Consider the following 15,879-nt stretch of genomic DNA (forward strand, 5'->3'; position numbering starts at 1 on the left):
TAACAACAACGTATTTTTCTATTGCATTTCAATCTGTAGTATATTGCACTGTCTGTTAGAAATGATAACAAAAGTGACAAGCATGTGCTCAAGATATTAACCAGAAATCCAAACCAAGTTTGAAAGACATGGAGAAAAAAAGTGCTGTCTCTCGCTGGTTTATGTACAAAGAGTTATGATGTCTAAAATGTCTTCCAACCTCAGAGATCAACCCAACTATTTAAATGAGCTTAACATTGTGACTCTATTAATATAAATTTCATATGTTAATAAATGTGTTGATGTTTTCCATAACATTTACAACTTGTATGTATCAACATGTCTGCTACAAATTTAACTTTTCTTAGGGATGCCAGGCTAATGATTTAGAGTTGTGGAGTCATTTGTAAAAAATAAAAAAATCGTTATTTTTCTCATATATTTGTCTTATGAATAAATAAATTTGCTTGAGCTCTAAACATTTATGTTGGTATCAATAAATCAGTGGTTTGTACTTGTACCATATTGTGTGTCTGGGGGAATTCTGCTGTTTAGTCACTTGAAACTGATACATCTAACATCTGTCCACACTGTGGTAGAAACTGTCTATGTAAAGCCTGGGGATATAAAAAGTTGGTTATTTGTTTACGCTGATTTATAGAGGCTTAGGATTTTTCACTGAAAGAGCATTTAAAAGCTTATACTCAATGGGAAGGGGTTTTAATAGCTTAAACATACATAGGTAAATACTTCTCTTTCTGTTTCCCCTAACAAAGTCTGCATTGATTCTTGACGTAGTACTTCTTCTTTATCAGCTCGTCAGAAGTAATACCCAATTTTTGTTTTTTAGCAACAAAAATTGTGAGAATCTCTTATTTAAATTCATCTAGAATTGGTTAAGCAGCTTGAAATGCTTAAAGTGAAATGAAGAAAACATGCTGATGAACTGTTTCTAATCACAGTGCACCCAGTCACACAGCAAAGTAGGGTGTGTCACAACCGGGACAAGGTCCAACTGTATTACATAATGGGTTTATGCCAGAGATGTCTAAATCAGGGGTTGTATTTCTTATAAATATACAAGCTTAAATATACTAGGAAATAGCATCCCTGTACAGTGCCACAGGGAAATATGTATACCTCTTGCTTCTTCTGTTATCTTGTCATGTTAGAACTATAAACTTTAATATATGTTGGGGAATTTTATTAGAAACATCAACACAACATAGTGCATAAATGTGAAGTGGAAGGAACAGTTTAAACTCACGTTATATCCTGCTTCCTTTACTCTGACACCCTCAAATAAAATGCAATTAACTGCTTTCAGGAGTCTCCCCATATAAACAGATTTTCTATGAAGGCCTCGGAGATGTATTAGAGAACGTTAGTGCACAAACTGCATCATGGAGATTAAGGAACACACCAAGCGTTGGATTGAGTTACTCTGATGTTTAAAGCGAAACTAGGTTATGAAACAATATTTCTTATTGGTCTATGACTGAAGCAACTCACAGAACACTGGTCACTACAGCAGTAACTAACACTCCGCATCAATCAGAAAACACCATCCCACCACAGTGAAACATGTTGCTGGTAGCATTTTACTGTTGGGATGCTTTTCTTCAGCAAAGACAGAAAAAATGCCAAGAGTTGATGAAAAAATTGGTTAGACCTTAATATAAAAAAATTCTGAAAGAAAACCCATTAGAGCACAGGTGTCAAACTCCAGTCCTCAAGGACCACTGTCCTGCAGTTTTTAGATGTGCTACAGGTACAAAACACTGGAATGAAATGGCTTAATTACCTCCTCCTTGTGTAGATCAGTTCTCCAGAGCCTGGCTAATGACCTAATTATTATATTCAGGTGTGGTGCAGCAGAGGCACATCTAAAAGTTGCAGGGCAGTGGCCCTTGAGGACTGAAGTTTGACACCCCTGCATTACAGGCTGCAAAACACTTGAGACTGAGGCACGGGTTCACCTTCTGCCAGGAGGAAGCTTGTTATAACGTGTGAAAAGTTTCCAGAGGTATGAACACCGTATTTAAAATGGAAAGATTTACACGCATTACATATCTACAGTACGTACTGCGGTCTGTGAGTCATTCAGTCAGGGGAACTGGGAGGTGTAAGCTATTCAGTCATAATAACACCAGCCTGTACTGTGCTGTCGATGAAAGCCTCTCATGAGTTGATCAGAAGTGGTTAAGTCTTGTCTCATGCAGATTGCATGCACAATGACTAATAAGTCTTACCTCATGGTCTCTCCACGTCACACAAAACAAATCTGCAAACTCAGGGAGTGCAAGCAAATCCACAAACATTACATGAAGTCCAAAATCATGTCAACTCTGAATAAACACACAAAATGTTTATTTTCCACTGCACTGGTCTTATGATAAATTGATTTAATATTCATCTGACTGGTATTCTGAAAACATAGTTGCTGTATGGTGAGTGTAAGGTTTTGTTCTTTTTTCTCTGGAGTAGCCTACGTACATCTCTAGTTAGTGGATTGTAATTAATTTGATCATCTTTTTCCTCACAACTAAATAACCCCACCCTTTAAAAAACTTTCACGGACGTTTTGCTTGTTTATGCATTCCAAACGCCCTTGTGAGTTAGTGTACGTAGTTCGAGCACCACCATGTGGCGAGATGAGGCACAACGTGTATGTCACTTTATCTTCATTTCAGATTGCCAAACATTACCTGAAATAACCAATCCACTCCCCAAAGACCAAACAAATGTAAGATATTTTCCAGACATAGGCATAAAATTTTATTTGCAAAAAATGACAAATCAAAATAAAGATACAATACATTCTTAAAACCTCTTCTCTACAAAACAATTTCACAGAAATTACCTCAGAATGTATTTTCCTATTTAAAGTTTTATTATATATACTGTCTTGTACTTTGTTTCTTTTATTTTTAAATAGTCACATGTCACTGTTAAATAATGTACAGCATAGGCCTTTTTCCCTGTAGCAGATAAAAAGGTTCTTAGAGGAAATTCTGACAATCAAAAAGTCAATATCAGATCGTTAGCTCTTATACTGTATATGTCCAATCTCAAACTCCCCAGATGATGCCGTTTAATATAACACCATTGAAAGGACAGCCTCCAGACAAAATAATGGGAGCCGATGGGATCCTGTTAGACTGCAGCTGCTCCCCAATTTCAATCACCCCGTCTGCTCCTACTTAGTTGTTTTCTGTGTTGACGTCTACCCTTTTTCATTTAGCATGACACACGAAAAATACACCGACATGTCAATAAGCCATCAAATAAAACATAGAAAATCCTCATTTTACAGTGTAACCGAGCTTACAGTGACAATACAGTTTGTTGATAAATAACTTTGTATTTGAGTCTGTCCCTGCCTTCTACGGAGTTTAGAGTAATAGTAAAAAATGACACTGCCTGCAGCCAAACCCTGATAAAGGCACACATTTGTGAAACAGCCGAGCATCAACACATAAGCACATAAGCTGGTCTCTTCAACTTAAAGACAGTTGATGTATTTCGTAGCCGTTTCTGTGACATTCTCGTAAAAGTAGTTTTAATCTCTCCAAATCACAATTCTTGGTAGTCCGTGTAAAGATGCATTAAAATCTTTAAAATAAATTCATCTCATAATTCAGTTGCATTAGCTCACTTTGAAAAATATATAACAAAAAAAAACTTTAACTGCTAATTTCATATTGAGAGTTTTGAACACACAATGGCCCTCTTTAAAACACTGAGTATAAACAGGGGGGTAATATATATGAGCATACCCCTGGCAAACAACAGGTAGTGTCGAAGATCCTAAATTCTCTGTTGAACTTAAACACATAATAAATAAATTAAAGACTATTTCAGGTTCATTAATTTTAAAGTTGTTAAAACTTTAAAGAAAACATTTGTTTTTACACATATTTTTTTTTTTTGCCATCGAGTAAATGTACTCAAATCAAGGCAGATTTTTTTCTAGGAAAAAAAATAAAATTAGATTAAATAGATTAAAAGACAAATTTATTTTAAGGCTTTATTAGCATCTTTATCAGGGTTGCTAAATATTTAGCAAACACTGTAATGCCAAAGATGCTCAGCTGTCAGTACATTAGCTCAAACACTGCAAAAGATTTTTTTTTACGCTGCATTTACTGCTCCTTACTCCAGATCAGAAAGAGGTTAGGGATAGGGAGGGCATAAAGTTTCCTGTTTGTAGAGGTTAAAGATGACAACTTCAAGTGTATTCAAACAAACCAAAAAGGAGCACCCACGCATGTTACTGCATCGTCACTAAATCAGGATAAATTAACCTTGTATTTAAATAACAGCAGCATAAACGCAAGTAAACTTAAACCGAGTTCTCACTGATAGCCATTTGTATCTTATTCTGACATTAGAAAGCAATGTTTAGGAGCATTTAAAAATACCTTGACATCAAAAAAATGACAGAGAATGAAAGTAACGGAGAATGAAGAGATTCATTAGGTAAGAAAGAGATATAAAGATCATGTATCTCAATATTTTTTGGAAAAAATATTTTTCCCCCTTTTTGTTATGTTTACCATTGTAAGAAGAATTTCAGCACCTCCGTCACCCAGCAAATAGTAGTTAATGCATTTAGAAATACTGCGTAACCAAGCACAGCTCCTCTACTCAAGCTACCGTACGTGAATCATACTGAGATAACATTTTGATGCACATTCTATTTAGCTCTAATGTAAGAGCGAGTTAGAAAAAGGTCTTAGGTTGTTTTTGTTTTTTACATCTTGTTAGAAAAAAAAGGTGCTTCCTGTAATTACAGCACATAACCAGCACTCACTCAGTCACTTACTCACACACACGCATACAAAGCTCCACATACACACACATGCTTGCACGCACGTGTGCACACAAAACAGCTGCTTTCCATTCTGTTTGAAAAAAAAAAATTGCACCAATTAGGACAGAGAAAGAAGACAAAAATAACTTTTCTCTGTACAGTAGTTCAGTCAGTGAGGCGAAGTGATGACTCAGGTCTGTCTGCAGAGAAAGACAGACCTGTCTCCAAATTTCCCATTTGGACTCAGTTTCCTCACCCAGACAAATTTGCAACAGAACCCGGTGACGAAACAGACGAGTCTCTCATTGGAGCCAGTTCTAAGAAAAAACGGGCAGAGTTCAGGCAGTGAGTGAGCTCTTACTGGTCTCTCTGTAACACACAGTGGGTCTGCAGGTCGGGTTTAGGATGCTCTGGCCAAAATAAAGAGCTATCCTTTTGAAGTTTTCTTGTTCTGAGAATTCCACATGCCTCTTTTAGAATGGTAGTAGTGAAAGAAGTTCCTTAAACGTAGTCTTTCAACTTCCAAACCGTTCTGCAGCACTCTGGAGGAAGAGATGAGGAAACATTACATATATAACATTATATAAACTTGCATTCAATAAGTTGCCTTACATAGTTAAGGTCAGAATTATATAAAAAATCTGACAAACTAAAATGTAAAATAGTTTTCATTGGATCCAATTTGGGCTTAGTGTTTAATTATTACAAAATACTGAAACACTTAAAAATAAATTATGCTTGTTTTTGCTGAGATTTTAGTTTTTCACTGGGGTTTATTTAATTAGACTGATTAAACATTCTGATAATATTCTAAGGCTGAAGGGAAGAACTAAAAAAAATATATTTGCATATATTGATGTGACAGAGGAGCCGTCACGAGCTGGGATTTAATTATAGAGTCTGTGTCAGCATGCGAGCACGCCCGCAGACACATACACGATCGCCAACTTACTTTTTGTTGCAGCTTAAACTGACGCGGTTCATCGTGGGTGCACACGCGATGTTCCTGCTTCAGTTAACATTCATCCTAACCTCTTATTTTCAGCTTCAAACATTTTCCCGGTTCTATTTTCAAGCAGGGTTGTTTCTGGATTGTGGAGTGCCGGGAGGGAGTCGCATGATGACGTAGTGATGTCATCAGAACGCACTGAGTGTTTTCTATTAAATTGAGTATTGTATTTTTGTTTACAAGTTTATATATTTATTTATTGTTCTCTAATTATTATTATTATTATTATTATTATTATTATTATTATTATTATTATTATTATTATTATTACTACTATTTTGCATACTTTAAGAGGTTATTTGAGTTAGAAGTAATTGCTTAGTTTTTTTTTTGTTTGGACTTTCTGTGGGCGGAGCCTGTGGCTTTAAAAGCAGGGCTCTGCTCCACAGGGAGGCACTCTGTGGCTAGACTCTTGAGAAGTCACACTGAAGGTGATGGACTCTTACAATGAAGGTACTGCTGTTTGTCTGATTTTAGCCTGCCTTGGACATCCTTTGTATATATTCTGCACCTGCCATCTTTGTTCACCTGAAGAAAAGCTTAATAAAGTTCAATAAAGTGATCTCCGGCCTTGGCCAGTCATTTATGTTTGACCAAGTCATAATAGAACCCTGTCACACTTGAAAACAACTAAATAATGATGTAAAGGTAAAGACAAGTTTGCTTTCAAAACTGCTTTTGCTCATTTATTTATCTTTTCCGAATGTGTTGTAGGGAAAATATTGTGACATTATAAAATCTTTACAAGAACAAGGGGAAAATGCAATATCAAGAAGCAAACAAGTCGGGATAAAAAAATAATAAAAACTATTATCTATGACTGGTGACTGTATTTTTATGCACAGATTTGCTTTGTGATTTTTTGGGGAAACTAAGTCACATTTTATGGAGTCTACATAAAATCACTGTATGACTCTAAATAAGGTGATGAGTCCAACAGGTTCATCTAGTTGAGGCCCTCGCTGGTCGATTAGTCCAAGAACAGTCATATTTAAGGTTTACAAAGTCTAATGTAGCACACAGAAAGGGAAAACATTATAAATTGAAAGTGTGTTTACAGAGTTTCAATAATGTATGCTGTGGTCTCATGCACACTAATTTTAAATAGATATATTTCCCTGTTTCTATATTTAAAGTTAGCATTTTTTCCAATTACTAGTGAACAAAATATTAAATCTACAATCCTACTTCCCAACCCTATGGAATCTGTCACAATGGTGGAACACACAGATGTTGGATTTTCTGAGCTGCCGGTTTGTAAAACAATAAGAACATAAAATAAATTTAGAATGACAGGGAAAGTCAGATGTCACCAAGTAGCCTTGAGCTTAAAAGGTAGCAAAGACTGCAACATATTTATCTGCACTTCAGATTGTTTGTACCACATTAAACCAGTCACACACAAAATTCTGTGGATCTTATGTTTTTAAACATATTCCTCTTGAAATGTGTTATCAGCTTGTATTACTGGTGGTACTTAACACCAAATAGCAGAATCCACCGAGAATCCTGGATCTGAGCTCCCATTACAGACAAATCAAAAGCTGTGTTTTGCATTTAGCTGGAAGTGGGCCCCCAAATAAAATTCTGCTAAAGACTTCATGCCACCTTGTGGCATAATCTGACCCTGTTCAGACTGACTCAGAGAGAGAAAAACTGTTTTAGGAGGAACAATGCCAAAAAAATGTTTAAAGGACAAGCTATTGTGTGTAAGCTGATCAATTTTCAAACTATTCTTTCATTTACTATTACGTCCATGTTGGCCAGTTCAGAGTCACAGTGAAAGATATGCAAAAAATGTAGATGCATTATATTTTTTAAGACCTAAAAATATTTGGAGTTATACATGATCATGTTCATGTTCATGCACATGGGATTATGAGGATCCACATGAGCTTGATGCTGTGGTGTGCTTTTTAGGGTCTCCGAAAAAAAGTTAGAGATAGGATTGCACAATAAAAAAAATCATGCATTGGCAACATTATTATGACATTGGCTGCAATAAATACACTACTCCTTTTCTCATCTTTCATAACAATGCTTCCTCTCTACATGACATTTAATACCTCGGAAACTACCATTTATGATATGTATGAGAATCTAACACAGTGAAACTAAACAGAATATTTTATTGACATGTAAAGATTGAAGTCTTTTCATTAGGAATATAAAGAGGAAAAAAAATGAAAGAAAGCAAGCGAGATACAAGTAATATGAGCAGGGAATGACAAAAACAAGGAAGAAAAAAGGAAGGACACATGGAAAGAAAGGGACATAATGTTCAAAGGGATGTCTAGGGAGTTATGTATAATTTCATTTAATTAATATACCTATCGAGAAGTTCCCAGTCCTCTCCACCCCAGCGGTCTTTGAACTCCTCGGTGTTCATTCCTCCAATCTTGTCAAAATCTGACTTGTATATTCCAAACAGCCCAAAGCCATTAACCTCCCAATAACCTGTGAAACAAAAGCAGCAAGGCTCCCACTGAATAGCAGTCCAAATAGGTAAAAGAATCAAGATTGCTATATGAAGAAAAGATTAGTCAAATGAAGAATTCTTTAAAAATCTTTCAGATGTGCAAAGATTTTTTTTATTTTTTGCAGTTGTGTCTTACCATCAGGCTCCAGCGGTGAACTACCACAGCTCAGCCTCATGACGATGGGAGCAAACGCGAGGCGCCCTTCCACACAGTGCTTCCTGATGCTTTCCAATATGTTCAGAGGGAAGTGGATGTGCAGATCACATAGAAACACTATACTGTGACTGTCCTGCAGTAGAAAAATAAAATATTCCATTACCATAAACATCATTAGGTTTAATTATTTGCATTTTTCCCCATAGGATATCACTGCTCTAAGGAAGTAATGGAAGGATGTAAATGGGAGTGATTGGTCACTTGTGTCTAATTTGGCATTTTAAGATTGAAACAGGGGAGAAGTGTGAACTTGGCATCAGTAGCTTGTCTTAACGTAAATATCCCAGAGGTCATTTAGACATGAGTGACAACTCTGTCATCTCATGCTGACAGACCTGACACCCAAATGGCGGATCAACGTCTATCCAGATTTTGGGCAGCTCTCAGCCCTGTCTGGATCGGTGTGCATGGATGTGTGATCGAGAAACCAATGGAGAATGCAGCAGGGCCGTATGCACACAAATAAGCCATAAAAAGAAATGGATGTGACAGCTTTGACATACACAAAACAGAGGGGATGACACTTCCTGTCTAAGCAATTCCCTGCCATCCCAAGCTTGGCTCAGTGGGAGATGGTTAAAGGAAGCAGGACGAGGCTCAGAGACGTGGGCGATCCCCAAAGCGTGACAGGCCGGCCCCGCAGTGATAGATTCATTATGCATGAGTGTTCCTTTCATCTGCCTATCAGCCATAAAAGGTCGAGTGGTCACTGTCTGACCTTGGGCAAGAGGTTTTATCCTGCCAGCTCACACAGCGTGTCTTCCCTCGGTGTGTTTGTTTCTCTAACCTTAATGGTGTCCACGCCGATCTGCAGCCCTGCCGAGCGCTCAAAGTTTCCCTCTCTTCTGAGGTACTCATATCTGCCAAAACAAATCCATATAAAACATCAAATAAACCCGCCTGAAGGGCGCCTTAAGGCAGTGGTCCTCTAAGATTTATAACAAGTACCACCTCAGAAAATACCATTCTTTCTAAGCACCCCCACCTTGATATATTTTTAAAAAGCAGAACAAACAGATATGGAGTTTTTCTGTTTCTTGTGTTAATCTTAAAAAGCTAAAAAAAGAAGGAAAAAAAAGTTTTCTATTGACATTGGTTGGTTGTGATATAATTCCAATTCGCTAAAAATTGAAATTTCCAAGTTAGAAGTTGAAAGAGAAGGTTTCTTCAGATGATTTTTACTAGCCGTGATATGAAAAACCAGAATGACTGCCTTATATAGAAAAACTACAGTATGAAAATTACAACAGCCAGCCCATTACTATACCATAACCTTCAGAAAGCATGTTAATACAGTATTAAATTGTAAAAAAAAAAAAAAAATCACAAAAATACAAACATTCCAAAATCTCTGTAACCATTATGGAACTTTTAAAACTTTTAAGCAGCTGGTCTAAGAGTTTTCTTTTTTTTTTTTTTGTCATGCTACAAAACTTCCTCCAACACTCACTTTGGCACACTGCTGTCTCTGAGAGCCTGCTCCACGTCCATGTCCTCACTCTCAAAGTCGACAATAATGATGCTGAAGTTGTCGTCTTTTGTTTGCTGGTGAAGATTTTCCATGTCAGAAATAAACTGCTGCACCCAGCGAGCCTGGTTTTTCACTACAGGGCAATAATGGATACAAAAAATGTGTCCTTTAGATATAAAAAGCATATTTTAAGCAGTCTCCTTCATGATGTACTTAACATTTCTTGAGCAAGAAAAGCTTTTGACTGACCTGGCACCACAAAGTGCACCATGACATCTCGCCTCCATTGCAGCATGACAGGCTGGCAGAGAAGAGGCTTAGCGTAAGCAGTGCTCCACGGTGTCGCGCCAGGCCGCACCGAGGACCTGGTGGAAGGAGACGGATGCTGGGTGGTGAAGCTGGTTGCAGACGCAGAGGGAAGCGGGGTCGGTGCAGAGGCTGGGGCTGAGTCTGTGTTCTCCACACTTTCCTCTCCTTGCCTTCCATGGTGCAGCAGCAGGTAAATGTACTCTGAAAGTCGTACCACGCTGCGTCCTCTCTCCATTAACTCCAGCTCTACCAGGTATCGGTTCCCTCTTGCCGAATCGCGGCGCTTCTCAACATTGATGATTCTTAGCAGGGTGTAGATTCTGGAGAACACACAAAGAAACCCTTAAGAAAAACTGAGGATGGTTGTTGCAAATACAATCTGTCTGAAATAGGATCTGGAACAAAAGTGGTTTGTTTATACTTGTAAATTTTCTGAAATAGGATAAAGCTCCAAGAGGATTCAAATTTTCTGTTGTGTTTTAAAACATGGCTGATAAAGAAAAGCAAAGGCATCTTATAATCAGTATAATCTGAAAATTGAGTATTAATAATACATTTTGCTTTTGCAGTCATTCATTACAGCACACATACTGTACATCACACCACAGTCTCATTGCATGGCCTTATTATCTAAGCCAGAAGTGACCAACTCCAGTCCTTGACTTCTGTCTTCTCACATTTGAAAGCAGCCCTGCTCCAACACACTAAAATATAATGGTTGAATTATCTCATTAATATACCATTCAACACTACAGACACCTGGGTCAACCATTCATTCAGTCATTCAAGTGTGTTGAAAAAGGGATGCATCTAAGACATGAATGGTAGTAGCATTTGAGAAAAGTTGGGAAGTCATGATCTGAACCTTTATCCTTACCCTCCATTGTGTTCATTGAGTTTTTCCATGTACTGTGCCAGCACATCCACCACTTCGCTTTCCGCCAGCTGGAGGTTGCCAGACACATTGCAGCGCAGGTCATTCCAGTCTGATCGCAGCAGCTCGAAGTCCATCGGATTAACAGAGAATGTCCTCTGCCAATTGATGCTTTCCTCTGCCCAACCTGGCCGGACTTCGACCTCCTCGTAGCTGTAATCTGACATTTCTCCCTCCTCTGGTTCCAGCTCTTGCTCTGGATCAGGGTTGGGATCAGGATTAGAGTGGTTTGTATCTTGATCGATGTCTGTGAGGTGGGAGACTGGGTTAAGCTGATGCTGAGATTCGGTAATCTCTGAGGTCCTAAGGTAAGAAGTGACCCGTAACTGACTGTGGATTGTGTTTTCTGTATAGCTTAACCTTGTTTCAGAGGCTGGAGTCGGAGGAGGCTCTTGGTGGTAGGACAAAGGGATCTGGATATCTCTTTTACTGGGCAGGTCAGCTGTGACAGTAGTCCTTAAATCTCGGGATTCCCCTTTCCTCTTGATTTTCTCTAGCTGTTTTGTCATTGCTACTTTGTTAAAAGAACTTTCTGCAGTTTCACTCTGAATGTTAACACTTTTGTTATGTGCTGATGTCTTACTGTCCTTAGTAGGAGGGCTGTGCCAAAGCTGAGGGGCACCAATAAGGTGCCTAACCACTGACCCACCCCTTCCACCATGTCTTCTTTGACCCAGGTTTACCAGCCTTGTGGTCTTCCCAGTTTGGTACAAAAAGACTCCAGGGAAAACTTCTCTAGGATGTCGAGATGCCCTCTCTTCCCTCCTCTCCCGTCGCTGTTCCCTTTCTTTTTCTCTCTCCTTTGCAGGACGAGGCCTGGTAATGTAGATCTTGCTCTCCTCTCTCTTCTCCTTCTTGCTCCCAACAGGCTTGTTACTGTTAGTATGGGGGTAGTTGCTATGGGCAGAGTTGCTGAGGATCTGCTTTGCTCTGCTGGTGAGTGCAGATAGGGAGGTTTTTTGGGGAAAAAGGAGTGAAGACTTGCTAATTTTAGGAGGTACCTCAAGATCACCTCTCCCACCTTGTGCTTTGGCTTTCTTATTTAGGTCTTGGTCTGAAGGACCAGTATAGACCCAGGACAAAGTGCGACCCCTGACCACACTGTCCACATCCGGTAACAGAGCTATGGGTTGGTCTTCCTCAAGTCCTTTCCTTGTATGTTGTCTCATATTTCCACGAGTATGATCCCTTCCCCAGTCTCTGTCCAGAATCCTCTCATTCTGTCTATCCCTGTGAAAAGACTGTTTTCTTTTTCTGTGACGTATTATACTGTTGACCTCTCCCACCTCCTCCTCTTCTTCTTCTTCTGGATCTTCTTTACCTTCCTCTTCCTCTCTGCCTGCTGGTGTGGCCCCAGTTTTTGAGTGCTGATGGGAAGAATTATGCATATGACTGGACTGACTTGGATGAGAGGGTTTTCTGGGCGAATGCGTGCCAACAATCTCTGCCTCGTCCTCTGCATCCACGACCTCCTCTTCTTCAAGAAAGTCTGTTGTCAAATGAAGGAGATTCAAAGTTGCTACAATGTGAACATTTGTTCAAATACAAGCTGCAGATTTGTGTGTGTGTTTTTTTTGTGTGTGCAGGGATTATTGTAAGGAGTATGTGTTTGCTCATTATAACTTACCATCTGGGTTGGGGAAAAAGAACGGTCTGTCATCTTCCTCCTCATCCATCTTCATATATTTATAGAAACCAAATCTGGCAGACAAAGGAAGAAGAAGCACCCACATATGACCACATACATTAACTGAAGTGCAAATTTTTAAGGTTACTCATAGATTTATAAGTGGACACCTTAAGTAAGAGAGTTTGTATAAGCTTGTACCATGAAGGTCGCTAGGACACAGCGGAGCTGTTTGTTTATACAAGACATAGACAAATGTTTGTTTGTCTCTCAAACAGATAAAGCTAAATGTGCTTACTTCTCCAAGTAGATAGGAGACTCTCTGTAGAAACATTTGTTTTCCCGTTCCATATGGGTGAGACGTGTGAAGTCGTTAGGGTAGACAAAAGATAGGTAGACCTGAAAAAGAGTCGCATCTCAGTCCAGACTGTCATACACAACTTTATTATTGAATAAAAAAAAGAAGATCTTTTGAAATGTTATCTGTTTCACATTTAATTCAAAAAGAAGTCTAATTGATTAATTATTAACCGTTTTGGCATTGCATCTAATCTACGAGTAACCAACCACTGATTCAAAGCTGCAGCCACATAACATTCAGAATTTTAGTGAATTTAAGACAAAGGCCTTACATTCATTAATATTATTGACTTTGTATCCTTCAACCATCTTTTTTTAAATCTCACCAGAGATTTTGAATATGTTTCAAGTCACTCAACTGTAATGAATACTCTTGTGTCTTTCAGGATTTCTTCTGAAATCAAGCATTGGCGGAATTTGAAATATGACTGAAATCACTGTCCTACTTGATGGTATAAGCTTCACCTTCCTCACAGATGGCATGGAATTTTCTCATAGGATTTCCTGATACTTTACTGAATCCTCACTATGTAGGTTTTCAGCACTAATGGAAACAAAGCAGCCCCAGAGCTTCTCTAAGCCACTGCAAAGCATCTCTGTAGGCATGGTGTTCTTTCTGGGGGACGCTTCATTCTTCCTCCTGCGGGCTTACCACTGATCCACTGAATTGAAACATTCCAGTTTTAATTTATGCGTACCCAGAACAGAATCCCAAAAGCCCCTTGACTTGTTTAATAAGCAGCGGACAGAGTGGAGATGACTTTTTGTGCCAGGACACAGTGGTGATCTGAAGTCCTTTAAGGATTTTAAACCACTTGTCTCCTCAGATATTTGATGGGGGGAGTTGATATCTTCCTCTTTCTAACATGCCCAAGCAGGGAAGTCACTGTTCCTTTCACTTTAAATCTTCAAACTTCAAATTAATTGTGACTTTGTCAAAAAAGAGAGAGATTAAAACAATTTGTTTTCTTGCAAATACCCAATTATTTATTAATTTCACCAGTAAATTTAATTTACAGTGACGAGATTAATAATTTTAGGTGCAATTGTATTTCGGTTGAACATTCCCATGTTTACATCTGTTGCAGTAACATCTGTACTCCCACAGAGGGGAGTAGAGCCCAACAATTGCCACTTTTACATATTGACACAAAGAGTTTGTTGGTTCTGTGTTTGTTTTCACACCTACATAATTTTTGTGCTCCTATTTCTTTCTGTTTTGTGCCCTTGGTTTGAATTTAATTTCAGAACTCCTAAATAAAGGTGTACTTAGAATGCTGAAACAGTGCCGAGGTCCTTCCCAGACGTAGTTGGACTTTTATATAAGATCAGCATTATTAAAAAAAAATAATAATATTGATTACATTTTAATAAAATTTAATTTAAGACCACTTTACAAGACTAACAGGTTTAATTCATATACGGAAATATATAACTAATTTGACTAAAATTAACTAATTTATATAACTAATCCAATCATAAAGACAAATTAAAACACAATTACATTTTTGATTTGGTCTTATTTAATATAATGTGCAATCAAATTCAGTTCATAAAGGAAGTTGGTGAAAATGTATCAATCAAATGAAGCCCAGCCAACTGTATCAAGATGAAAAACAATACTGAAACTGAGGGCTACTAAAATTCCTGACAGTAAAACTGAAGGAGCTGCAGAAATGTCTCCCTGCCTAGTTACTGCATATGACAATATGACCATAAGCATTTCTTTCTAAATAAAACATTCAGACCTGTCCAAAATCTCCTCAGATCTCACGAGAAAATGCTTTGGCATCTGATTAAATCAAACTTTAACTTTGGCCACATTTATCTGCAATAAAGTCCACAATCTCATGTATAAACACCAGTTATATTAAAACAAAAACACATAACACTTCTTTTTGACTTACAAACTGAAGGCCTTGGTATCGGGCGATGGGGAAATCTTTGACTACATAGGTTGGAGAGTAGAGACAGGCTGGAAGAACATTTTGGAGCCGAGTGTGGTCAATCATTGGGGCTGAAGAGAGAGACAGAAATGACTCAACAGTTTGCAAAACAATTATGTGACTTGGAATTTACATAAAAGTGGAAAATATGAAAAGCAGGAAACATAAAAAGAAATGCCAGCAGTTTGATTGAATTATAGCAATGCTGAATACAGTAAGGAGTACACTGGGAACCATGCAGTTAATTAGACAGGAAGAGGAAACAAGAAGCCAAAAATTCAGGATGAAAAGATATGGAAAAGATAAACAGGGCAGACATACTGCTGTAGAAAGTATCCCTGGGGTCTGGCCTCAGCATATCAGCTCCATGTGGTGTGATAATGTCTCCTTCCAGACCCTGTGGGCGAAACTCTGCTGGGAGATGGATGTGACTGGCCAAAGTCTGAGGGATGTGATCCACACTGTTCATCTTCAGACTGGACTCATCTGGGAAAAAGAAACCATTACTCTGTTGGTTTTGTTACCAATGTGATTTTGTCTGTTACAAAGTTTCCTTCTAATCAATAAATCCTGTCCATGTCCCAGTTATTGACTGGGTGCATAAGGTCAAAAAGCTAGCAGGAGGAAGATGAGAAGAAAAAAAGGAATCTGATGAATAAAGAACAGTAGCAAAAACAAAAGTAAAAAAAAAAAATAACCTGGAGGTCAAAAGAAATCCAGAACAAAGCAGTT

General features: G+C 38.2%; 1 protein-coding gene across 1 annotated transcript in view; it reads right to left on the reverse strand.

The window, feature by feature from the left end:
• Positions 1–3,977: 3,977 nt before the first annotated feature.
• b4galnt4 (beta-1,4-N-acetyl-galactosaminyltransferase 4) overlaps positions 3,978–15,879 on the reverse strand; it is a 138,145-nt gene continuing 126,243 nt past the window's right edge. The window contains exons 10-20 of the mRNA XM_014472442.2: positions 15,469–15,633; positions 15,109–15,218; positions 13,140–13,240; positions 12,842–12,915; positions 11,158–12,703; positions 10,221–10,600; positions 9,951–10,104; positions 9,288–9,360; positions 8,420–8,573; positions 8,135–8,261; positions 3,978–5,337 (exon numbers count right to left, since the gene is read on the reverse strand). Coding sequence (XP_014327928.1) covers positions 5,223–5,337; positions 8,135–8,261; positions 8,420–8,573; positions 9,288–9,360; positions 9,951–10,104; positions 10,221–10,600; positions 11,158–12,703; positions 12,842–12,915; positions 13,140–13,240; positions 15,109–15,218; positions 15,469–15,633 — 2,999 coding nt within the window. The 3' untranslated portion in view covers positions 3,978–5,222. The remainder of the gene's footprint in view (positions 5,338–8,134; positions 8,262–8,419; positions 8,574–9,287; positions 9,361–9,950; positions 10,105–10,220; positions 10,601–11,157; positions 12,704–12,841; positions 12,916–13,139; positions 13,241–15,108; positions 15,219–15,468; positions 15,634–15,879) is intronic.

This window comes from Xiphophorus maculatus, chromosome 2 (assembly GCF_002775205.1).
Source record: "Xiphophorus maculatus strain JP 163 A chromosome 2, X_maculatus-5.0-male, whole genome shotgun sequence".
In the NCBI taxonomy this organism is placed as follows: Eukaryota; Metazoa; Chordata; class Actinopteri; order Cyprinodontiformes; family Poeciliidae; genus Xiphophorus; species Xiphophorus maculatus.